Genomic DNA, 25,409 nt, shown 5'->3' with positions numbered 1-25,409 from the left:
CTCCTCCACCTTCTTACTATCATCTTAGACGTTATGTTATAGATTCTAAATCCTAGTATTTTACTTACATTGATTCAGTTTCTATGAATGTGGACCTGGTGCTGCTTCACAGATAAAAAAATTCTGTCTTGCTCCAGTAAGTCAATAATCCATCTCTGAAGCCAATGCACCATCAAGATAATATTTGAAGAGTTAGTCTGTCTAGCAATAAAAATGCTTAAATAACAGACCACAGGACAGTAGCAACAACACAAGAGGACAAAAAAGAAAAGAATTACCTGATAGTTTTGATCATGCTGAGTCCCATTTCAACACAACAGTGTGCATGGTCTTGGCGAGGTTCCGGGAGCCCAGAAACACAGTAGTAACAATCCCCCAGGATCTTAATTCTAAGGCAATGATGTTCCTAAATTAAATGTATCAAAACAGAAAGATTTTTAGTAATGGATTTGTATTTGCAACACAAGCATGGAGGTGGCAGTGAAAAGATATTGGAAGGAAATGTAAAAGGTTTTCACTATACTCTGTGTGTGTATGTGTGTAACTAATACTACCTTGATTTGTTCTGATTTTGAAAATTAGTGCCTTTATACTTCTAGAAAAAAAATATATATACATATATACAATTACTTATTTTTTGTGGGTGTCTGAAGTTCTTATTGCAGGTGTGTGAAGTTCTTAGCAGGGTTGGATGAGAAGTTAGGCAAAGGTCCCAGAAGCTGCACAGTGGGTTAACTGGAGTCTCACATTTATAAAACAACAGAAATATATAGGGACTGATTCACACCGTAACGTGCCCTTCCACTGACTTCACTGGCCATGGATCAGGCCCACAGAGAGGAACAACACATTCCCTGTCCGGGAAGATATTGAACACTGGGGACAGGGAATAAACAATGTAGTAGGAAGGAATTTCCATGGTTTTCCTCCTCTGCCTCTGTCCCTTACAAACAAATCAGAGCATATATCCAGCAATGAAATGTGGTCCATTACATTTAATTATAGTAAGAAAACAGTTCCTTAGTTTCTCATGAAGCAATTACTGAATGAAGGCTACAGGCAATGTTTTGGAGCACCTCTACCCCTCTGTGACAGAGTGCTAGGTATGAAAGCCTGAGTCAGCATTCTGTTCACAGCTGCTTCAATCAGGCAAAGCAGATTGTGCCTAATTTGTGGGTGGCGCAGGGCAGAAAGGCTGATTAAGCCATTAGTCAGAGCCCACAAATAGGCACAGGAAGTAAGTAAGAAGGAGGGGAAGCAGGCAGTAATAGGGAGAGAGAGATTGCTCTCCCCTGCTTGTTAACAGCACTATGTATGATGTGAAGATAAATAAATAAACTGCACAAGGTGTTGGACCAGCACAAGGGTTTCTGTGTAGTCTGTCGACTGAGACAGAAGCAGGACCCAGGAGGACCTGTTACACCCTCCCTCCAAGATGTTTGTTAAGGGAAAAAACAAGCTTAAATAGTTAGATTTAAAGAGTTATTTATTTTGCTTTGGATTTTTCTTCATTTTTTTCTGTTATCTCTTTGTTCAGGTCCACAAGGCAAGAAAATATAGAACAGCAAAACCTTTTGAATCATACCTCCAGGAGCATTTTCCACCTCTTAAAAAAAGTTTTTGCTTCCAATAAAATTGCAGACATTTCCAGAGCTTGATCCAATACCCACTGAAGTCAGCAGACTCCCATTGATTTCAATAGGCTTTGGATGAAGCCTATATTCCAAAATAAAATAAAAAAACAGATGTCATTGGTCACAGATACAGTACATATTTATTTGCATACCATCCAACTAGAAATGTTCTTCAACTTCAAGGGAAACTGTAGTATTTCATCATATATAAAGATACTTCTGGAGTCTATAGTAATGAACTGAAACACCATATTATCCTGTTTTTAGATCATTACTTTGGCATATCATTTTCTAGTGAAACAGCACTCAGAAACACCCAAGTATTCACGGGTTCCACTCTCCACTGTACTTGATGAAATAAAATTCATTTTTTACAAAATCCCCAACCCATCAAAGCACTTAAGACTGTGTTCAATTGTAAGCATATGCTTATGTGCTTTGCTGGATTGTGGGCTATGGTTGAGAATCAATGTGCTGTAATTGGAATTACAGGGTTCAGGGGTACAAATGTGGGTTTTCTAGAGCTGGAAGAGACTTTTCATGATGAAAAGTAGTTTAAAAAATATATGCACTCTAACACCAGATCAGTGTATGTTTGTATGGTAGCAGGAAACCTTTGCAGTAAAGACGCAGACATACAGTACAAGGGAAGCAGTGTAGAGATTTCTCAAACTCCTGCATTAACAATAAAATCTGGTCTCCTTTATCTATAATATTTATTTTAGCTCTTTTCTCCTTGATGTCCCAAGCAATCTCCAGTGTAAGCTGTACTTCAATCAAAAGAAATGGAGTGGGAGCACAGGGGTGCACTAATAACACCGGGGAACATGATGACTGCAGGTGTCATACAGCAGCAACTGCCAGTGCCTGCCATGCCTCTGGAATCGGTTATTGGCAAATTGACTCTATGCTATCATTTACATTACTACAGAATCAAAGTGGAGTCTTGAAAAATAGCCTCAGAATATTCCTTTCAAATACTTAAGTGGTGAAAGTGACCTAATTACAGCATCACTTGGGACCAGAGCTCCCAGTGAAGTCAACGGAACCTTTGGGTATGCAGGGAAGGTGAAATCCAAGCCGACTGTAGAGGCCAGATTAAGCTTATGCACCACATAAGTGCTACTGAAGCCCTCAGTGGGACTTGAGTGGTGCATAGGCCTTGGGCTGGCCCTCTGTACAGGGGTGGATTTCACAATGAATACAGGATCAGGCCCTTGCAGTGCAATGCATTGCTTTTGGAGTGTAACAAGGGATGTTAAAATGAAGTAAAGCTTCTAAAACTGTAAACATTATATCTGCTCCTTTCCTCCCCTTACACACATGCATGCACACTATTGAACTACTAGTAATTCCAGTTAGGGCTAAAGGGATATCTTTTCTGATTGGTTTGGGACACCATCATTCCTAACACAGAGGTACGAAAGGTTACTTTCTGCTCAGAGATGTGACTCCAAGTCAAACAAATTTATGTTGGTGGAAGTTGATCAGTGATACCAGAACTTTTACCTTAAAGAGTTTCTGTAGCATGTTCCCTCTACAAGGTTCTAGGCACTTTTATAATTACTAAAGAACAGAACAAGAAGCAATGGTCTTAAGTTGCAGTGGGGGAGGTCTAGGTTGGATATTAGGAAACACTATTTCACTAGGAGGGTGGTGAAGCACTGGAATGGGTTACCTAGGGAGGTGGTGGAATCTCTATCCTTGGAGGTTTTTAAGGCCCAGCTTGACAAAGCACTGGCTGGGATGATTTAGTTGGGATTGGTCCTGCTTTGAGCAGGGGATTGGACTAGATGACCTCCTGAGGTCTCTTCCATCCCTATGATTCTATGATCCTGATACCCATATTCATAATAAGCTGCACTGCTTCTCAAATAGTCCCATTGATTTCAGATGGATAAATTATATTTTGCTTTTATGCTGACATACTATAATAAGCATTGTGTAGTATTATACTGATAGGAGGCCACTGGAATAAGGTAATGGATTGTTGAACAGATTCTTTTCCACCGGGGACAATTACAAAAATGATCAGTTGATGATTCGCCATTCTAATTTAGACAAAGAACAAAAAGTGGTCAACTTCCAGGTAACAAAAGGGTCTCTGATAGAGTAACTCTTATTAGGAAAAAGTCCTTCCAGTGATAAGCTTGTATGTGACACTAATATGCCTGGTTATTCTTGAAATATCAGACTGTTCCCTATAACACTTATTCGCCATTAACCAAGTATCTAATTTGAAATCTCATGCAAAACTGGAACGATCTCAGTGGTTTGGATCTTGGTGCCTCTTTAAAAACAGTGGGTGAAATCCTGGCTTAATTGATGTCAATGGTAAAACTCCCATAGATTCTAATGGGTCTAGAATTTCACCCTGCATGTTAACCATCTGTATAAAAAAATCCCCAAACCAAATTGTTGCCAAAAAGAACAGTAATGTAGACAAATGATAAGAAATACACATCCTTACCTGTCACATGCTAATAAGGGTTTGTTGCATATAAGTGTGAATATATGTGTGAGACCGCTGACATATTTTTAGCACGACGCTGGCTAGATAGATGCTGCCCCCTTCAGAATACCACCTCTACTCTGTTTTATCGAGCAAGCACCCTACCCTCTCTTTTTAAAATCTCTCCTAGAAATGTCTCTCTTCTGTGATGGCCACAATGAGTCAAGAATATTCAAGGTCTTACCTGCCTTGTTTTTGTTTTATAAAACAAACCCTGAACTGAATCATTGTGACGGGCTCAGTGTCAACGCGTGCGGGAGCTGAGTAACAGTGTCACTGTGCTGCCCACACCAATTCCTCCTGCCGTTTATTTCCACCACTTGTGTCACATCTAAAATTTAGATTGGGGAGGGACCAGGGGTCAGGTTTATTGGTTTATGGCTGCTCTGTGCCACTGGAGAGGTGCAATGCAGCAGAAGTGTGGCTGTAAATTTGGACCCAAGTTACCTTTTGGAAGTGCCCAGCACATTTCTCAGTCAAAGGAAACAATAAAGAGGAATAACCTGCCCTGCCTTTAGTATTCAAGCCTATTGCTGTATACTAGCCTGATTACAATAGATGATTAAAAAGCTGAAAGCTTATGTAAAGTGAAATCCAACTTTATGCAGAAAAAAAAATCAACTGCAAAATGATAAAAATGCTTTTAAAAAAGAAAGATGAACTGGTTAGAGCAATATTTCAAACCAGCAGTTGCTATTCTGCTCCTTGATGATGTCTCATTCATCCTCTTCTGTTCCTTATGTTCTCTTCCTATTCCACTTCCCTCCTGGAACCCCAGAAATTCTCCTTTTGCATGTGAATGACAGGCAACACTGCTCAAAAATACATGCATTAGTATCACTCATCCCCCTGTGATTAGCATTATTTTCTGTTGGTTCCGATTAGTGTCAAACTGTCTACTGGAATACTTCCTTTCCCTCTAAATCAGTTTCTTGTCTGATTTGAATGACAGTGTTTAGGGGCCTGATCCTGCCATCCTCACTCAAGCAAGACTTCAACTGAAGTCAAAAGCAGTTTTCCCTGAGTAAATTGAGCAGGATCATGCCCTAGATGATCAGCAATAACAGTTCTAACAGAGATCCTTAGCAGTTAATAGGGAGTTTTTCCCCAATCCAAAACACCTTAACCCAGAGCAAAAGGGAATTTGCAGTCCTACTGTAAACACATGAGCTAATTATGACAGAGTAGCATGTGAATGATTTATGCTTTGGCTTATTAAAAACACCAGCAGTGACTGGAAAGAAAGCAAAGCAAATTGGCATAAAATAGAGCTGAAGAAATGAGTTGCTCAAATATCAAACCACTGAAACACACAAACAGAAACTTCATTAACATTTCTTGTCTCCTCAGGCAGAAATTCCAAGGAAAAAAAATAAAATAAAAAGATTGATTGCATTTCGTAAAATAAACCCAGCTTATCAGAGTTCCAGCTGCAGTGAATTAATCATTCCACCCGCTTTTCAAAGGAGCCCAAAATGTTCACTATCAACTAACCAAACATTCAGTTTTCACAAGTATTTCAAGCTCGACTTCATCATCCGTAAGTGAGGAATCGGGTGAGGTTGGAGTGCAGAACACAAAAAGTCCCTCAAAATATTTGCTAGAGCAAAGGTTTCCAAACTCTTTAATCTGCTATGTGGTCCATGTGATAAACAGATTTTAAGGTCAGAAGGGACTATTACGATCATCTTGGGTAACAGTTTCAGAAGCATGTAAGTGACTTAGGAACTGAAATCTCATTTTCAAAAGTTGCTTTACAAGCCTATGTCCCAGTGAAAATCAATAACAATTAGGTTCCTAAGTGATTCTTGAAAATGGAATTGTTTCAGAGTAGCAGCCGTGTTAGTCTGTATCCACAAAAAGAACAGGAGTACTTGTGGCACCTTAGAGACTAACAAATTTATTAGAGCATGAGCTTTCATGAGCTACAGCTCATTTCATTGGATGCAGGTGAATCTGATGAAGTGAGCTGTAGCTCACGAAAGCTCATGCTCAAATAAATTGGTTAGTCTCTAAGGTGCCACAAGTCCTCCTTTTCTTTTTGAAAATGGAATGTAGGCGCTTTTGAAAATTTTGGCCCTCATTGAGTTTGATTTTCTGCATAAGGCTTATGGAACTAATCATGTGCATAAAGTGAAGCGGGTGCCTAAACGTTTGCTAGATTGGGGCATCATGTGGATAATATAGGTCCCTTGCTGACCTAATAGGCTTTTTATAGTCTCTAATACTATAACTATATGAAAAAAAATGAGCTTTAGTAGTGGATAATTAAGTATTGGACACCGTCAGAAAAAAAATACTCCAGAATGACCTTTAAGAATGCAAGACTTCAAAGAGAAGTTATGGAAACTAAAGGTTTTCTAAAATTGTCATTACACATCTACAGAAAGGTGAATGAAATGCTTAGTTAAATGTCACTGACATGTACCTTAGCAGTCCAATTAATTCTCCCTCTCTGTGCGACATACCATTAATCTAACATGTTACTGTATGATGTTGAATTTTACTCCCTTATTTACATGTATATATGATGTTTAAATAGTCCCTTTCAACCAGAGATTCCAGAATACTCTACACCAACTACATATACAAGAAGAAAAGGAGGACTTGTGGCACCTTAGAGACTAACCAATTTATTTGAGCATGAGCTTTCATGAGCTACAGCTCACTTCATCCGATGAATTGAGCTGTAGCTCATGAAAGCTCATGCTCAAATAAATTGGTTAGTCTCTAAGGTGCCACAAGTCCTCCTTTTCTTTTTGCGAATACAGACTAACACGGCTGTTACTCTGATACATATACAAGGATTCACCAAAGAACAAAATGCAGCCACCACGGGCTGGAACACAGCGTCTGATTAGTAGGACACTGCAATGCTACACACAGGATAGGTTAGATGAGGAAATGAAGAAGAATACTGTATCTGGTGAAACTACACAAGGAATTTAAAGAAGATTGATTGTCATTACCCAAAATGGAATTTGACCAGGACTCCAAAGACCTTTTGCAAAAAGTGTCATGGGATCTTTAATAACCACAAGTGCCTGGGATCTTTATTTTACACTGCATATGAAATATATTATCTCCAGTAGCATCACACTGGTTCAAAGGGAAGAATGCCACTTACTAACTCATTAAGGTCACATCCTGTAGCTGAGGTTTCCATGGAGAACTCCCATCCAAGTAAGGAGCAGGTACCACCCTGATTAGCATAGGAGAGTTGATGAGATCTCAAACGGAAGAGACAAAGGCCATAAAACTTGCTCTTCTCCTTTAGAAGATCTGCTCTTACATAAAACCTATGCATGCTGATATTTCATGATAATATTTTAATGTTTCTTATCCGTGGGAACATACTTAGTTTTTATTAGGGACGGGTCCAAACTCAAACCCAGGATCTGAACACATAGGAATTTGTGTGACAGTGTCTGTGTGTGACAGCGTATGTGTGTGAGAGAGAAATCTGGATCCAGATCTGAATTTTGTGGTTTGAGCTCATCTTTCATTCTTAATGACAGTGAACTTGATAGCCAGCTGGTGTAATAGAAGCCTTCAAAACTACAATCATTTACACCAATTGAGGATCGGATCATTTCTCCTTAGTTTTTTATATCTAAAACTGCATCTCCACACAGATGACAGGGACAGAGACATATGGCAAGCAATTTAATCTGGTGGGCCAGATAATCGCTTTTCTGAGATGGGGAGAGAAAAATAAATAGCAAATATAGCTATTACTTCACCAAAGCTGGAACTTTCTTAGCCATACACATCCTGCAAAATGCAGTCAGTCATTTCCCCCCCACCCCTCCTCAGAATTTCTGCCTGAGGAAAACAGAAATATTAATGAAGCTTCTGTACCAGTAGATTGATATTTGAAGAACTCATTTCTTCAGCTCTGGTTTATGCCAGTTCAGTTTGCTTTCTTTCCAGTTGCCACTTGGGTCTTTAATAACCATAAATCTTTTGAAAATGTTGGAGAGAGAGTAGGAGAGAGAAGTAGCAAAATATATCATGCTATTATATTTTTCTTCTAAACAAATGGTGGGCTGATGTCTGCTCTTAATTCAGTACAGCTTATGAAATTTGTTACTAATAGTAATAGTCATATACATCCACATAGACCAGAATCCTTGGCATAACTCAGGCCTAAGCCTTTAAAAAATGTCAAACAGCAGATGCTGCTTCTGTGTTCCATATAGAGGAATCAGACTAACAGACACAGTTAGCTAGCTAAACTAACCAGAAACTTGCTAAGCTGTGAAGTAACTTCCTTTTTCATATTATCAGCTTTATGCCTATAAGTTTGTAAGAGAGATTCAGCAGATCAAGCTGCTATTTGACATAGTATTATAAATGTACAATATTATTAATGAGTAAATATGAATGTATAAGGTGTCAATTAAAATTTAAGAAATTATATCAAAAATTTAAAGTTATCTAAAGCTTTCTGTAGCAAACCTTTTCATTTGAGGAAGAGTCATTGTCAAGCCAATCTGAGCACAGAGTGTATTGCAAATTGTTTGAACAATGCTGTCTATTTTAAATAGAGATGTGATCAATAAAGCACATCTTAAATGGAGTAAGAACTGGCTAATTAACAGATCTCAAAATAGTTGTCAGTGGTAAATCATCATAAAATGCGGGTGTTTTTGGTGGGGTTCTGCAGGGATCAGTTCCAGGCCCAATGTTATCCAATACTTTAAGCAATGAGCTGGAAGTAAATATAACATCACTGCTGATAAAATTTATGGATGACACACAGATTGGCAGAGTGGTGTATAATGATGTGGAGAGGGCAGTCATACAGATCTGGATCTCTTGATAGGCAGGACACATTCAGATAAAATGCATTTTAATATAGCCAAATGCAAGGTCATACATTTAGGAATAAAGAATGCAGTGCTTCTGAAAAGGATCTAGCAATCATACTGAGCAAACAACTGAACATGAACTCCCAGTGCAATGCTGTGGCAAAAATGACAAAGGCAACCTTGGAGGTATAAACAGAGAAGTGAATAAGAGTAGGGAAATGATTTTACTCCTGTTTACAGCACAGGTAGGACCAATACTGGACTACTGCATATAGTTCTGATGCGCCCATTGTAAAAAGTATGATGAAAAATTGCAGAGAGTGCAGTGAAGAGCCACCAAAATGATTCAAGGGCTGGAGTCTTACAGTGAGAGAGTTAAGCAGCTCATTGTGTTTAGTTTATCAAGAAGAAGACTGAGAAGTGACTTGATTACAGTGTATAAGTTCCTTCCCAGGAAGAAAAAAGAGTGGGTACTAAAGGACTCGTTAATGAAGAAAGGCATAACAAGAACCAATGGCTAGTTGTTAAAGCCAGACAAATTCAAATTAGAAATAAGGAATCACTGTGAGGGAGATTAATTATTAGACAAACTACCATAGGAAGCGGTGAATTCTCACTCTTGAAGTTTTCAAATCAAGACTAGATGCCTTGCTGGAAGTTATGCTTCAGTCAAATACACGTTATTGGGCTCAAAAAAAGTGGTGATTGGAATAAATTATATGGCCTGAGTTATCCAGGAGGTCAGACTAGATGATCTAACAATCCCTTCTAACCTTAAAATCTATTACATTTAAATTCATTCTTCAGTCTGTACCATAGCTAAGCAACACAGGTCCAAAGAGAAGTGAGAAACCTCATAGAGCTAACGGGCTAGCTATATAATTAATGGTTTCAGAGTAGCAGCCGTGTTAGCCTGTATCCGCAAAAAGAAAAGGCGTACTTGTGGCACCTTAGAGACTAACAAATTTATTTGAGCATCAGCTGTAGCTCACGAAAGCTTATGCTCAAATACATTTGCTAGTCTCTAAGGTGGCACAAGTACACCTTTTCTTTTGACATAATTAATGTTAACTATTCTGACAAACTCCAAAGAGGTCAGTAAAATTATATCGATATAACTGACAACAGAGTTTGCCCTGGTATATTTTACAGAATCTTTTTTTAATTAAATTTTGTAATAAATATGCATCCATCTCACTGCAACACTTTTCTATGACATGTGGGAACAGGAATTCATGAATGACAGAAATGCGGTTGTACCCTATTTAGGGCTGGGATTTTCAAAAGTGCCCCAGTGACTTAGGGGCATATCTCATTGAAAGTCAAAGGATCTTGTGCTCTTCATCACCTAGCTGTTTTTGGACAATCCTACCCCAAAAGCCCATGGAAGTTAATGGGAGTCTTTGGTTACCCTTAATCTACAATGAGATCATGACTGGCAGATATATGGCTCAGTCTGGACCCACATAGAGTAAAGTCAGTTATCAAATAGACATGAAGTGAATGCAGTACTCGTTTGGAGTTGGGTGGGCAGAACTTCATGCTATAGAGTGGGGAGGCAACAGCCCTTCTCCTGACAATGCTGGTGCAAATGCCCCTGGAATTCAGTACTGGGTAACCCCCTGTCAAGAAAACTGACAGTGTGAGGGAATTCAGAGAACAAGCAACAAAAAGGATACTGGATCTCTTGAGTTGATTTAGACTGAAGGAGCTAATTGCCTATAGCTTGGCTAAGAGGTGGCTCTTGGAGAACAATCATCTATGCATATCTGAAGGCCATTAAGCCCCATGGAGAGAGCAATTATTAACGCTGGTCTGAGGAGGTATAACTAGGAGTCGATTCCTGATATTAAAGTTTAGATTGAGCTTATTATTTGCATTACTGTAGCAGCTAGGAGTCCTAGTGATGGACCATGACCCCACTGTGCTAGATGCTGTACAAATCCTCAACTCCAAGATGACCCCTGCCCCCATAGAATCTTTTAGGCACTCTGTGAAGGGGCAGCACGCACCTGGGCTGCCTTAGGAAGGAATTCTGGCTCTCCCCTGATCTGGAAAAAAACCTGTGTTTTCAGAGTGCAGCTCACCTTCTCCCTCTTGCCTGTCCAGCTCTTCCTGCCTTTCCCTGTCCTCTCCTGGCCCACTTGGTTACAGAAGGCAGGACCGACTAGGCACACAGTCCTTGTTCTTCCCCTCTGCTCCCCTAGCTCAGATCAGAGTAGGTCTATGCAGCTGTGCAGGTCACTTTGGAAATCAGGCTGTCCATTTAGGTGCCTAGATGTGGACCCAGAAGCTGAAACGTTAGGCATCTAATTTTGAAAATCTCAGACAACGACTCTACTCCCTGTTCTGCTATTGCATCCTGTGTGACATCGGGCAAGTCGTTTAACCCCTCCGGGCTTCCTTTTCTCCACCTGACAATTTACTTTCACTAAGTGATAAAGAAGCAGTTGTGAGTGTTTAACCTGCATCAAAGACAAAACCAATTTAACTCCTTTCACTTAGCTTGCTTTGGCAACACAAATCAGCACCGCACAGCCAGAGAGTGGGCATTTTTTGTTTGTTGGCAAAACAAATATTGTAAGTAGATCTTAATGCACTGGCAATATGCTAATGCTCTGGCCCATTACCAGGGCAATATTATACACTTGAGAAAGTACATTTCCTTTTCAGATCACAAAGGTTGGCTCAGAAATTACACTCAGTAATTGAGAAATAGAGTCTTACTTTTCTTGACCTTGATGTGCAAGTAAAGAGCCTATGCTGAGGATCGCATCAGTGTGGGGAGATGCACACCTGTCCTCTGAATAAGCACAATGCACAGGAAACTAAAGAGGGACCTTATTAAAAGACTTTGAGACATACCACAATGTTAGTAATGCCGCTGTACCGGAAGCCAGTCGAAAAGCAGAAAATAGGAGAACCCTCCCAAAAGAGTTTATAATGGACCCAATTCTGCCACTCAGCACCTTTGTCTGCAAGAATTCCCATTGGTGAGCTAGGAGGGCAGGTTCTAGTCTGCTCATGTTGAGTAGCACCTAATTCCACAAGTCACGCCATTGTTTCCAATGGGACTATATGTGGCGTTAGGTATTGTCTAACATGAAGAAGGGAATCAAAATGTGACCCTAAGTAACAATACTTGGTGAGTATGATGGCTGGGCAAAGAAAGGCCAGTGACAATAATAAATCTTTGAACCTTTGCCCAACTCTTAGAATCAAACTCTAAATAAATCTTTGAGCTATTTAAAATGTTCAGATCAGTCGATTTCTCTTCCAGTATTCATCTTGGAACAAAAGGAGACAACTCTCTGAAAGCCTGCTCTCATGAGATTCTCAGCCTAGTTTTGCAAACACATGAGGTTCAGATGAGCATGTGAACTTTTGGATGCTTATCTGAACTGAAACCTAACTGCAGACCTTTGGCGCTTCACCCATCCCTAGTGGCTATGTCCAATCTCAGTTGGTGAGGAATTGTAGATGCAACATCACGCCCCTTTGAAAATGAACTGCATTTAACTCACATGTGCTAGTCGATCAAATCTGGCAAAGAGTTCATTCAGCATTCGGACCAGCTCCTGTGCTGACAAGGTTGTGGAGAGGTTGGTGAAACCTTTAACATCTGCAAAAAGAATGCTAAACAAAGAAAGGGAAAGGATATTAATATTTCAATCCATTTCTGCCATAATTGGCAAGATAAATACAAACAGTAATCCTGTGTATAGTGATTAGTATGGACTCTGCATATGTGAAAAAGTGATAGGCAAATAGCCAATGTCTGGCCAGGGTGTAATTTAAGGAGAGCGGGAAATTCATTAGCTCAGACGCAGGGAGGGAACATTTTAAAGTTATTCTGTCTTTGCTATGGGCCTTACTCACTAGACTATTTGCAGTACAAAGAACTAGTATTAAAAGTACTAAAATATGAGCAGAAAAGTACTAAAAAACTGCTTCATAAAAGAATGTTATAGTAATTTTCATACTTTGTGTTTCTATAGGTCCTTTCATCAGAGGATCTCATATCACTTATAAAGCACTAACTAAACTTTTATATTTAGCATAATTATCCCATTTTATGATTGAGGAGACAGAGACACAATGGGGTTAAAGCCCAGATCCTCAAAGGTAGTTAGGTGTCTAATATCTAATGAAATCAATGGGAATTAGACACCTAAATACCTTCAAGCACTGGGGCCTAAGTGACTTGTCCAAGGTTATGCAGCAAGTCAGTGTGGCAGAGCTGGGAACGGACGGTACAGAGGATGGTCTAATGGATAGAGCACTACAGAGGGACTTGGGAGACCTGGGGCCAACTCCTGGGTCAGCCACAGACTGCCTGTGTGACCCATAGAGGTGTTGTGAGGATAAAATCTGTTAATGATCGTGAGATGCTCAGATGCTATGGTGATGATGAAGGCCGTATAAGTTGATAGACAGAAACCCAGAAGTCTTGACTTCCAGTCTTCAGCCACTAGCTGACACTGTTCCTCAATATATAGACTAGAACTTGTCTGTGTACACAACCTTTCTTGCTGGGGGCACAGTGAGAGCTTGACACTTCATTCTTTGGTCTTCAGGTCTAGCCAAATTATGCTCACAGCTAGACTCAAAAGGGGGAACATAGGTAGATTTATGCCTACTTTATGACTCTCCAATGCTGTCAGCCCTGCTCTAATATGTGCTCAGCAGCCAACAGCCCAAAGGGCCATTTTAGCAACCAGAGATGGAGAGAGCAAAGAGGGGTGGACCCCTGTCCTCTATTCCTACAATAACAACCACCTCAAATTTAAGAATGCGGGGAGGGAAAGGCTTTAACAGTGCTTAAGCACGCACAGACACACTTGCCCAAATAGTCTGCTATATCTAAGGCTATGTCTACACTACAACCTATGCTGGCATAACTTACGTTACTCCGGGATTTCGGAAAAACACCCCCTCATCAACATAAGTTACACCGACATAAGTGCTTGCGTGCACAGTGGTTCTCCTGCTGACATAGCTTCTGCTGCTCGCAGAGGTGGTTTCATTAGGCCGACGGGCGAGCTTTCTCCCCTTGGCACAGAGCTTCTTCACCAGATACACTGCAACGGCGCAGCTCCACGGGGACAGCGGTACCACTGCAGCGTTGCATGTATAGATATGGCCTTAGATGCAGAATAAGAATTTCCCTCCCATTTCCGATCTAAGCATGCAGAAGCACAGACTTTGGAGGACGAAAACCAAAGACGAGGAAAGCAAGGATTTGTTTGGGGAAGAAAGTAAACTTCAGCACGGAGTGTTTCAGCTAGGCCCAGAACTGCGAATAATTTGAAGCCGACTTCATTGAAACTTCATAGTAAAACAACAATCAGTGGTGCAGCTTGAGATTTAGCAAAGAGTAACCCAGTTGAAGAGCTTCAGTATGTTTGCTGAATAACTAAATGCTAAATCCAGACTAATGCAAAAATTAGATTATGATCAGGAAGAAGGTAAAATGTGGCTAAGGATAATTCGCTGCTTTCCTAGAGGCAAAAGCTAATAAAGAAATTGGATGAAGGTTCTAAGAGGCTGAAAATCTAAAGCAGGACTTTTCCTAGTAGGTTCTACTAGGGCTCACATAAAAAAAAGGGGGGGGCATAACAGTTTTAAAGCACCTGTACAGCAATAACCATTTTCAAGTGGGAGATAGGTGAAATATTTTCATTCTTCATCTCAAAACCTTTACTATCAGTGTTTAATTACCCTTTACTATCAGTGTTTAAAAGGCAGAGGCAGCATTACCTAAGTAACAATAATCTGCTCCCCATTTGAATTATTCTACAAAACCAAAAGGAGTACTTGTGGCACCTTAGAGACTAATCAATTTATTTGAGCATAAGCTTTCGTGAGCTCCAGCTCACTTCATCGGATGCATGTGATGAAGTGAGCTGTAGCTCATGAAAGCTCATGCTCAAATAAATTGGTTAGTCTCTAAGGTGCCACAAGTACTCCTTTTCTTTTTGCGAATACAGACTAACACGGCTGTTACTCTGAAATCTACAAAAACAGTTACTGTAACAGAGGACGAGAAGGGATAATAAACTAAATTTTTATTTAGTGTTGTCTAAACCTTTTGTAAAGGTTCCTGGTACCTTCAGCCACATCCAATACAATAATATGTGTGGCTTGCTGCCAAGGCCACAGGAGTGTCAGAAAATCAATTTACACTTTGTAAAAGTTGATCATGTTGTTTATTGAACTGGCCCTTCCGAAGTTATATAGGGGTTTCATTTAAAATCTAGACAAATGCTTTCCTATTGAATCATAGACCTTAATAAGAAGATGCTTCTATGATGGCAGTTTGATTACTCTTTCCTCCTGGTATGGGACAGACTCACGACAGACATTACGGGCTAAGCTTGATGTTCTAAGCCAGAGGTATCATGTTTGAATCAAAGGGCTTGTCTAGACAGAGAGGTAGTGTGTGGTGAGCTGAAATATAAATCTATAGCACATTAGCATGCGTAACTGGCTTTGTTGACTCTGTTACTGCACACTAAAAGTTCCACAGTGCACTTTGATCTACTCCGGTGTTTTTCAAACCATGGGTCACTACCCACTACTGGGTCGCCTTGCTCTGGTCAGCACTGCCAACTGGGATGTTAAAAGTCCCGTCAGCGGTGCTGCCCAGCTAAGGCAGGCTAGTGCTTACCTTTTCCGACACCACGCTGTGTCCCGGAAGTGGCCAGCAGTGGGGTCTGGCTTCTAGGCAGGGGGGGCCACGTGCTGCCCCCGCCCCAAGCACTGGCTCCACACAATGAGTTGACGGACAATGGGAACTGGGGGGATGGTGCCTGCAGGCGAGAGTCGTGCGGAATCGCTTGTGCACCTCCGTCTAGGAGCCAGACCTGCTGCTGGCTGCTTCCGTGGCACAGCACAGTCCACGGTGCACCCCGGCTACGCCACTGACCGGTAGCTACTGGAGGTAAGTGCATGCCCCAACCCTGTGCCCCAATCCCCTGCCCCAACCCTGAGCCCCCCAAACCTGGAATCCCTTCCTGCACCCCAAACCGCTCATCCCAGGCCCCACCCCAGAGCTGCACCCCCAGTCTGGGGCCCTGACCCCCTCCTGCACCTCCTCCTGCCCCAGCCCAGGGTCCCCTCCCACACCCTGAACCCCTCATTCCCGCCCCACACCTCAGCCCTCACCCCCGTACCCCAACCCTGTGCCCCAGCCCTGAGCCCCTCCCACACCCCAAACCCTTCATCCTCAGCTCCACTGGGTCACAGGCATCAACAAATTTTCTTCAACTGGGTCCCCAGAAAAGAAGTTTGAAAACCACTGATCCACTCCACCTTGAAACAGCAGTGGGTCAGTGAGCAGTGCGGAACTTTTAGTGCATGGTAGCAGGCTCCACACGGAGAGTTACTGCGAGGCACTAGTATGCTATAGATTTACTCTCTGCCCTTAGAGGCAAGCCCAAAGAGGGGAAGAGATTCTGTAACACTTTGGGAGTGAAAGCTAACCATTCTGGTGCAAATGAAAGGCGGTTGTTATTTACTGACTCCCAGTGCTGGCAAGTGCATGCAAGGACTATTCCCACACCATCCCTGAGCTGTAGTTTTGTGTCCACTAGATAGAGCGACTTAGAAAAGGGAGAAGTAGGAGGAGAAGAAAATGGTCACGAAGAAGCTTGATTGTATGAACGCTGCAGAGAAGGGCCGTTAATATGAGTTCAGGGCAATCACTTGATAACCCTACACTCTTGACAGGGCCCCAGAGTTTCTCAGCTGATTTGTTAGCTCAAAAGGGAACAAGATGTTCTTCTCGAGTAGAGGGAACATAGGGAGGAAAGTTCATGCTGAACTTCCCACCCATTTGTTGGCAAAGCTTGCAGACCCCCACATTGTGGGGCTGTCCCTGGATGGGATCAAATAAAGCTGTGGCGCAGTTTAGTAATGAAGAAATAAACATTTCTGCGTGTTGCTCCCATGTGCTAAAAAAGGGCAGTGTTCAAATTGAACAGCTGTTGCAAAGGCATCCAACCAGTCTGATAAATTAGAGAAGGCTCTGAAATACACATCTGTTTAGGAAAAACAAAAAAACTTCCTGGTATTTCAAATAGCTGATTATTGAATTGATCAAGGGGCAGAAAAAAACAAAAAACAAAAAATATCTCCCCCCACCCCCACGAAACTGATATCCAGTACAAGCTGAGTTGTTAAAATAGAAGACAGGCACCTTCACTCACCTGACATTCTCATAGCGGTGAATATAGATCTTATGGAATTGGTGCTGCAGGTGCTCATCTTCCACATTGGTCATGTCGTTAATCATTTCTAGTACAACAAATCGAGGTAATACGGAGAGCACCAGCCGTTCCTGAACCAAAGCAAAAAAAAAAAAAAAAATACAGGATGGGCCCTTTAGACTGGGTCTGCGTTAATCCTTCGCAGCAAAATGACAGAGCTCTGTACTGGGAGCTTTTCCTGCACAATTAAACTTAAACTGTTTAAATGTTTGAACAGTTTTGCTGGATCAGATCCTCAGTATTGACCTCTTTTCAGAAACTCCAAATGGGGTGTATAATACTCATATGCACATAATTAGTTAATGTAACTGCAGATCAATATCTATTAACAAGTGCACAGTGAGCCTAGAATCCTGCTCATCTAGAAGTCAACGGGATAACTCACATGAGTAAGAAGAGCAGGATTTGGCCCCAAATTTGACCTAACAAGCAGAAGTTAAAGACACAGTATAATATAATAAAATGCCTACTTGTGCTATAATCTAAGGGGCAGATCCCCAATTGCTATAAATCAGCATAGCTCCATTGACCTCAGCAGAGCCATGCCAATTTACACTAGCTGAGACTGTTTAGCTGGCACTCACTATAGACCATATTTAGCTGGCAACACCAGCCTAAACTGTGTTATGATTTGGATGTCTGCAAAAGCCTTATGTGCCATCAGCCAGGCTTTGCCTCAGAGTGATCTTCATTAACCTCAATAAGAGATGCTGAAGAAGCTGGATACCAGCAATGAATTGATATGTATTTAAAATACTCTTCTTACCCGAAGGGCCAGACTATGGTGGGTGCTTGTTCATGTTTGAGAGGGGGAGGGGAAAACACAAGTTGGCTGCTGGCCTGTGTGTCACTTCTACGGCACTAGTCCTGCTAACAGTGGCAGGGAAGCATGAGACCATAAGTGACAGCTGTTGACTGAAGGAACAATGCTGACTGGAGCGGTGTAGTCCCCCACCACCTCCAGCATTGCTTTGTACCTAATAGGTACAATCTGGCTGTAAAAGTTTTGTGGGTGGGGGAGTCTAAAGTAGATACAAGAGAGAGAGAAAATAACTTATTAACAATAAAGTCATAGGGTAAAATTTTCAAATGAATCTCACTGATCTAGGAGCCCAAGACCTATGTTTCAAGAGCAACTTAGGCCAAGATTTTGAAAAGCGACTAGTGATTTTAGATGCGTTAATTTTGGGGTGTCCCGTTTGAGATACATTCAAAGAGCCTGGTTTTCAGAGAGTGTTGAGCACCCAGCCTTTGAAAATTAGTCTTCATTAAGATGCCTCAAGTTGAGCTCCCATAACTAATCATTTTTGAAAACCTTTAAATTTTGGCCTTAGGCATGTAGGGGCCCATGTTCCATTGACCTTCACTGAAAATAGGACTTGGACCCCAAGTAGGGTTGCCAGGTGACCAGTTTTCAACTGGAACACCTGGTTGAAAAGGAACCCTGGCAGCTCTGGTTTAATGGCCTGGTCGGCAGTGCCAAAGTGCGGTAAGCGGTACAGCAGGGCTAAGGCAGGCTCCCTACCTGCCCTGGCTCCATACTGCTCCTGGAAGCGGCCACCAGGTGCCTGCAGCCCCTAGGTGCTGGCGCGGCCAGGGACTGCAAGGCTCTGCGTGCTGCCCCCTGCCCTGAGTACTGGCTCTGCAGCTCCCGTTAGCCAGGAACCATGACCAATGGGAGCTGTGGGGGGCAGCGCCTCTGGGCACAAAGACCCCATGCTCCTTGAGGCCACAGGAACCTCGAAGTGCCTTCCTCGGAGCCACGGTAAACGCCGCTGGGACCTCACACCCCAACCCCTTGGCTCAGCCCAGAGCCCCCTCCTGGACCCCAAACTCCTCATCCCTGTCCCACCTTAGAGCCCATATCCCCAGCTGGAGTCCTCACCCCCCCCCGCACCCCAACCCCCTGGCAAAGCCTGGAACCGCCTCCTGCACCTCAAACCCCTCATCCCCACCCCCAGCCAGAGCCCTCACCTCCCCCCGCACCCCAACCCCTTGGCTCAGCCCAGAGTCTCATCCTGCACCCCTCATCCCTGGCCCCGCCCCCAGCCAGAGCCCTCACCCCCCAACCCTCTGGCCCAGCCCGGAGCCCCTTCCTGCACCCCCACCCCCAGCTGGAACTCTCACGTCCCCCTGCACCCCAACCCCCTGCCCCAGCCCAGAATCCCCTCCTGCATCCCAATCCCCTCATCCCTGGCCCCACCTCCAGCTGGAGCCCTCACCCCCGCTGCACCCCAACCCTCTGCCCCAGCCCAGAGCCCCTTCCTGCACCCCAAACCCCACCCCAGAGCCTGCACCCCTAGCCCAAAGCCCATACCTCCTCCCACACACCAACCCTCTGCCCCAGCCCAGAGCCCCTTCCTGCACCCCAAACCCCACCCCAGAGCCTGCACCCCTAGCCCAAAGCCCATACCTCCTCCCACACACCAACCCTCTGCCCCAGCCCAGAGCCCCTTCCTGCACCCCAAACCCCACCCCAGAGCCTGCACCCCTAGCCCAAAGCCCATACCTCCTCCCACACACCAACACTCTGCCCCAGCCTGGTGAAAGCGTGCGAGCTTGGGGAGAAGTGAGTGCTGCAGAGAGAGGGGGATGGGGTCAGTGGGGGCCTCGGAGAAGGGGTGGGGCAGGGGCAGGGCAGGGGTGTTCGGTTTGTGTGATTAGAAAGTTGGCAGTGCTAGCCCCAAATCACTGAAGCACTTTTGAAAATTTAACCCATAATCTCAGAAAGTAACCCTAACCATTTAATCAACAATGTCCAATGCTAACTACTCCACTAACTGCTCTCAGTAAAAAAACAACTCAACATACTCAGCATTTAATATTAATAATTTTCAGACTGATCTAAGAGACTAGGAACACTCAAGAGTCGATTCAGCTTTACTATTAGTTTATGTAAAATAAAATTGTTCTAACTGCCCAGCCTCCTGTCACAAATATAAAAACCAATTCAATGTGTCCATTATTTGGGCTACAGACCCTATCCTGAGATATCCATTGGAAACAAATCTAGCAGCTTCCACTGTCAAGACTCCAGTTAACCAGCTTTTGAGCTAAAGGCTCACAAACAAATGTCACATTGTCTGGAGTGGCTCACAACTGTGAGTGCAAACTTCAGGGCAGACTGTTAAGAAGCAGGGGAAAAAACCCAAACTGGTTGTATGTTCTGTAAGTCGATTTCACCAACCCAGTCACGAGTGTGAATTCCTAAAGCACTCTAACAGTCTTACCATGGAGTCACAGACAGTCCTCTTGGGCATTCCAGTCTATCTTGCCACCCAGGCAAGCTGGACTTTGTGATAGATGATCACTTTACACCAAAAATTATAACAATATTCATCAGCCTCCAAAACTGTGGAAGGTTGGGGTTTTTTTGATCATAAATAGCTGCCTTCAACTCCTTGTAACCACCCATAATAATTGCACCTGGGCTATCAGATCAAGTCACCTTCAGTCCTGCCCCCATTATTCATTTTCTCATAAACTTACACATTATATGTACATATTCCACATGTGTGATATTGTCAAACATTTTAAGATTTCTCTACTTCAGTTGATAGGATTCAGGGTAATCTTAAACCGTTTGAATATATTTCTTTTACATTTCTTACACACCATAGTTCTTGCCTTCCCAGTTAATCTGGTCAAGAGGATAGGCATCCACTTATCCTCTGGGACCTTGTGGATCCCACACAATCTTTCAAAGGCGGGTAGGAACTTTTCTATACAGCCACTCCCTTTTAAATTGGGCAGGCTTTCTCCCACTCCTTTATGGGCAGTGTACTTGCTGACTGAGGAAGCTCCTTTTGCTGCTCCAGTACTCTAACCTGCAATGTGTGAGCTCTCTCCTCAGCTTCTCATTGTTCCATGCATCTTTGGTGGGCTCTCTCCTCAATTTCAGCCTTGGCTTTGACTGCTGCTCTATGTTCCATGTATCTGTGATGGGTTCTGTCCTCAGCTTCTTGGATTTGATCAGTCTCCTTGATCCACAGTTCCATCATCAGTCGCTGGTGTTCTTCCTGGCCTGCCCTACTGAGCCAGTTCCACTGCAGCAGTCTCTATGGCATCTGGAGTAGCAGGGTGCTTGGATGCCTGGTCGGAACTTATGAGGAAAGCTCTTGGCTCCTCATCTAGGGCTTTCTTTTTATGGGATATTCTCCTCACCTTACATAACTTTTCAGGGTCTTTTGTCTCAGGATCATCACCTGCTCCTCTTCGTGGGTGTGCGGAGAGCAATCAATGAAGTCCTTGTTCTTTGATGGCTTACAATGACCCATTTGGATTCAACAGGCCTTCCCGAGGGGCTGGAGATAATCCCTCCTGGCGGGTGCAAACCAGTATTACATACTTGGTGATGTTTCCTTCCTGACTGGATTTACAGTTTCAGAGCAGTTTTACAGTTACAGAACAAATACTTAAGCACTGCCATATAGCATGGGTTACAGATATTATTAGTGAGATTAATACATGTCACAATTTACAAGCATTTCAAAAAGTCTAAAAACTAAACACGTTGTTACAAGTCTAATACCTATTTTGTATTACTAACATATAGGCAAGCCAGAATAGTTTCCAGCTATGCACATGAAGCCTAGGGATCTTGGCATGAGCTGGCACCTGGTCTACAAGGTCTATAAGCAGCAGATTAGGACAAGATGAAGAAGCATATCGATTCTTTAAGCTGCTTATCACCAAATTTCAGTTGATGAGGTTGTTGGATGGGATGAGATAAGGCCAGGGAATGCCATATACGAACCTGAGGTCAGACAAACACCAGAGATGATAATGAGAGGAAGGATGTGCATGAAATATGCCCACACATGCTACAATTGCTAAGTAAACAGACATAGGGAATCATGCGTATCTGTATGTCTTTTTAAGCAACTTAGTAATAAATAAATAACTGCCTGACTAAGTAGTCAGTAATTGTCCAGGGCCACATCATGCATCTAAGATCTGCATGCAGAGGGAATTCCAAAAATATATCTCCCCTTTCTCACATGGTAGGGAGGTAGCAGCCACTTTTACAGATTGGTTCTCACTACCCTGGACATTATGGGAAGGTTTTTTAATGGGTTAGGCATGGGGACTAATCACATTAGGGAGTGGTGGTGAATAACCACATTGAGTGAACATCCTCCCACCAGCTCCCTGGAAAGCACCCTCTCTGGTGGAGAACCATGGTGCAATTGCAAGCCCAGCTCCTACAGGAGAGCCAGGGGGATAAATTCTCCCATTAGAATTGATGTCCTAGGACCTGTATGTGAGAGGAGCATTGGCCCAGGGCTTTTAAGGTCTCTCACCACCACAGTGCCTTTTGACTGTGTATTTATAGGTTTCTTTTTGACTTTGTAGTTGTCTCTCCTTTAGATGTGACTGCTCACTGGTGTGAGAGTCTGAGGGTCTAGCAGGAACGAAGGATGGGAACAGAGGTTAGGGTGTTAGCCTTGAATTCAGAAGCGCTGCATTCAATTCCCTGACCTCCTGTGTGAGTTTGGGTAAATCAGATAACCTCTCAGTGCTTCTGTTTCTCATTTCTAATATTGGGATAATAGATATTTCCCTAACTCATAGACGTGTTGTAAGGCTAAACACATTAAAGATTATGAGGTGCTCAGATACTTTGGTAATGGTGGCCATATCAGTACCTTAGATATCAGCATGAGTAGCTGGAACAACAATAGTGTTTGAAAGAAATATATCCCATGCTTACTTTTTGTAAAATGACAACTGTCCAGCATTTTCCTTCCAGGAAGACTGACTTATTAGGTAGCAAGCAATTCCCAGCTGCACTGAAAGCGCATTATGAACAAACAACCTTCAGTTCAAACATCTTCAGTTCCACAGGTAATTTAGCTTCAGAAACTAGAACACATATTGTCAATGGTTTATTCACATTATTTCCAGCAGGAGAAAAATAATGTTCCACTTAAAGATAGTCGGTCTCTTCAGTGCATCTCCCTGCATAAAATTCTAATGCAGAACATCACTGACCCGTGCCTCTTCTTCTCCAATCTGTCCCCTACTGAGTCTGCACCTAGAATTCATTGTTAACCCAGGATGGCTTTCAGAATCTATGAGAGCCCACAGAAACTCAGAAGGAGAAGAAGACACTCTACAGATAAGAATATCTGTCAGTGATTTGACAGACATTCTTACTGGACACCCCATCTGTTGCCTTAGTGGATGGACATTGCAAACTGTGACCTTTATAGAGGTGGGAGTCCACATTTCCACAACTCTGCTCTGTTTATTTTTCTGCCCTTCCCATTCGGAAAGCTCACTTCCTAGTTCAGTGACCAAACCTGCAAAAATGTGCAGTCAGTTTGAATTGCAGGTCCCAGAATGCACTTGTGTAGTGACAGTTCTAATGCAACCCCGCCATTCTTAACACAATGTCTCAGGGCTTCTCCGCACAGCAGACTTGGCGTCATTAGCTGATCAAAAGCCAAAATTTTCAAGGAAAAACAAAAACACTCTTGGTACTTCATGTCCTTAAGATACACTCTAACATAACAAAACTCTGCATCTGATGAAATGAGTTGTAGCTCACGAAAGCTTATGCTCAAATAAATTTGTTAGTCTCTAAGGTGCCACAAGTACTCCTTTTCTTTTTGCGAATACAGACTAACACGGCTGCTACTCTGAAATCTAACAGAATATTGTCTCAGTGTCCCTTATTCTCTGAATATTATAACACATTGCTCAGCATGACTATATAATAAAACCCCTTTTAACTAAATCATATCAGTCTTTTAGGCATCCAGATGATTAAAAAGTCTGACAAATTCCTCTGAAGACACTTGCCTTATATTCAAAGCTCTTTCCATTATAAAATCATGTATTTTATTTCCGACTTTCTCCTTGTAGAAAGGAAATTGTACTTTGAATTGAAAGAAAAAAGAAAAGAAATCAAACAGAAGAACTGTTTATTATTGAACTACTTATTAATGCTGTGATAAGAGCAAATAAGAAAAGGCCATTTCTTCATAGACACAGAGACAAAGAAATAGAATATTCTTTCTTTCATGACAGGAAAGATTTATAAACCTCATTGGTGTTCATTTGGGGAAGGTATCAAACAGTGGCTCCAGAACATTTTTTTTAAAATAAAGGACGGTTCACTTGACACACATTCAGCAAACCAAGAAAAATGTGCCTAACACATTTGATACTTTGACCTTCATCCTACTTATTAAGATAAATTCAATGGTCTTAACTGCACATAAAATCTGGCAATGACCCATAAAAAGAGAGATGATCTTTAGTGTGCCACCGCTGTAGACGTTTACTATAATACCCCAGCACGTGCAGGGATATTGTCCAGATGCCAGCATGAATCCCATATGTAGTTCACACAGTATGCTGTATTGTATGTCATGCTACAGCCAAGCATTTTAAAATGGAAACAAAATTACTGCATATATAAATTATGCAAAACAGTCAGTGATTGATTCCCCTGCTTATAAAATCCACCAGCTAATAATGTCTGCGGGCACCATCCTCAGCAGAGGCAAAGTTGGCTCTAAACCACTCTTATGCCACCCATGACCATACTCTGGTGGAGGTGCTGAACCAGTCACATTCTGCAAGTCAGAGCAGCCACAGGGCTGCTCAAATTCATACTATTTAGGGATCACTTCCTTGGCCAGGGATTGGTGGAGTGCATAGCATACCATGTACTTCCCTTCTCTCCCCTGGAACATGCTCTCTCACCTCCATCTAACCCTGATATGCCATCTAGTCTATACAGCTTTCCTACTTTGCACCAATGCAGCAGTGCAAAGAGATCTTTGCCGGTCTAAGGATATAATTTTCTGTGTATACTCGCCTTTATTTAAGGATCTCTCAGTGTTTTGCAAACACTGCTATGAACTACATATTATTATTTCCATTTTACAAATGTGGAAACTGAGGCACAGCATGATTGTGGCCGCCCCAAGGTCACATGGAGCATACCAGTGACAGATCAAGGAATAGAACGCAGAGTCCTGAGTCTTTCTGCAGTCTCCTATGCTTTGCTACTGGAACCACTCTCTTACTGTACAAATCTGTTCTCTCCCCCCCGCCCCCCGCCCCCATTACCTTCCCCTAGTCACAATTCCAGTCAGTTTCATAGTGGGTGGCACTTTTGGGGAGTGAGCAATGTATGCCAAATATCTTTTGAGGATGCTCATGC

General features: G+C 42.5%; 1 protein-coding gene across 2 annotated transcripts in view; it reads right to left on the bottom strand.

Moving 5' to 3' along the window:
• Window positions 1-25,409, bottom strand: part of ADCY8 (adenylate cyclase 8) — a 185,384-nt gene that overhangs the window by 82,952 nt on the left and 77,023 nt on the right. For both annotated transcript variants that reach the window (XM_073330121.2, XM_073330122.2), the window contains exons 3-5: window positions 17,171-17,301; window positions 12,485-12,596; window positions 279-406 (exon numbers count right to left, since the gene is read on the bottom strand). In XM_073330121.2, the coding sequence (XP_073186222.1) occupies window positions 279-406; window positions 12,485-12,596; window positions 17,171-17,301 (371 nt within the window). The remainder of the gene's footprint in view (window positions 1-278; window positions 407-12,484; window positions 12,597-17,170; window positions 17,302-25,409) is intronic.

The sequence above is a fragment of the Lepidochelys kempii genome, chromosome 2, assembly GCF_965140285.1.
Source record: "Lepidochelys kempii isolate rLepKem1 chromosome 2, rLepKem1.hap1, whole genome shotgun sequence".
Taxonomy (NCBI): domain Eukaryota; kingdom Metazoa; phylum Chordata; order Testudines; family Cheloniidae; genus Lepidochelys; species Lepidochelys kempii.
Note: the sequence above shows the minus strand (reverse complement) of the source record. Positions and strands in the feature narration are given on the sequence as shown.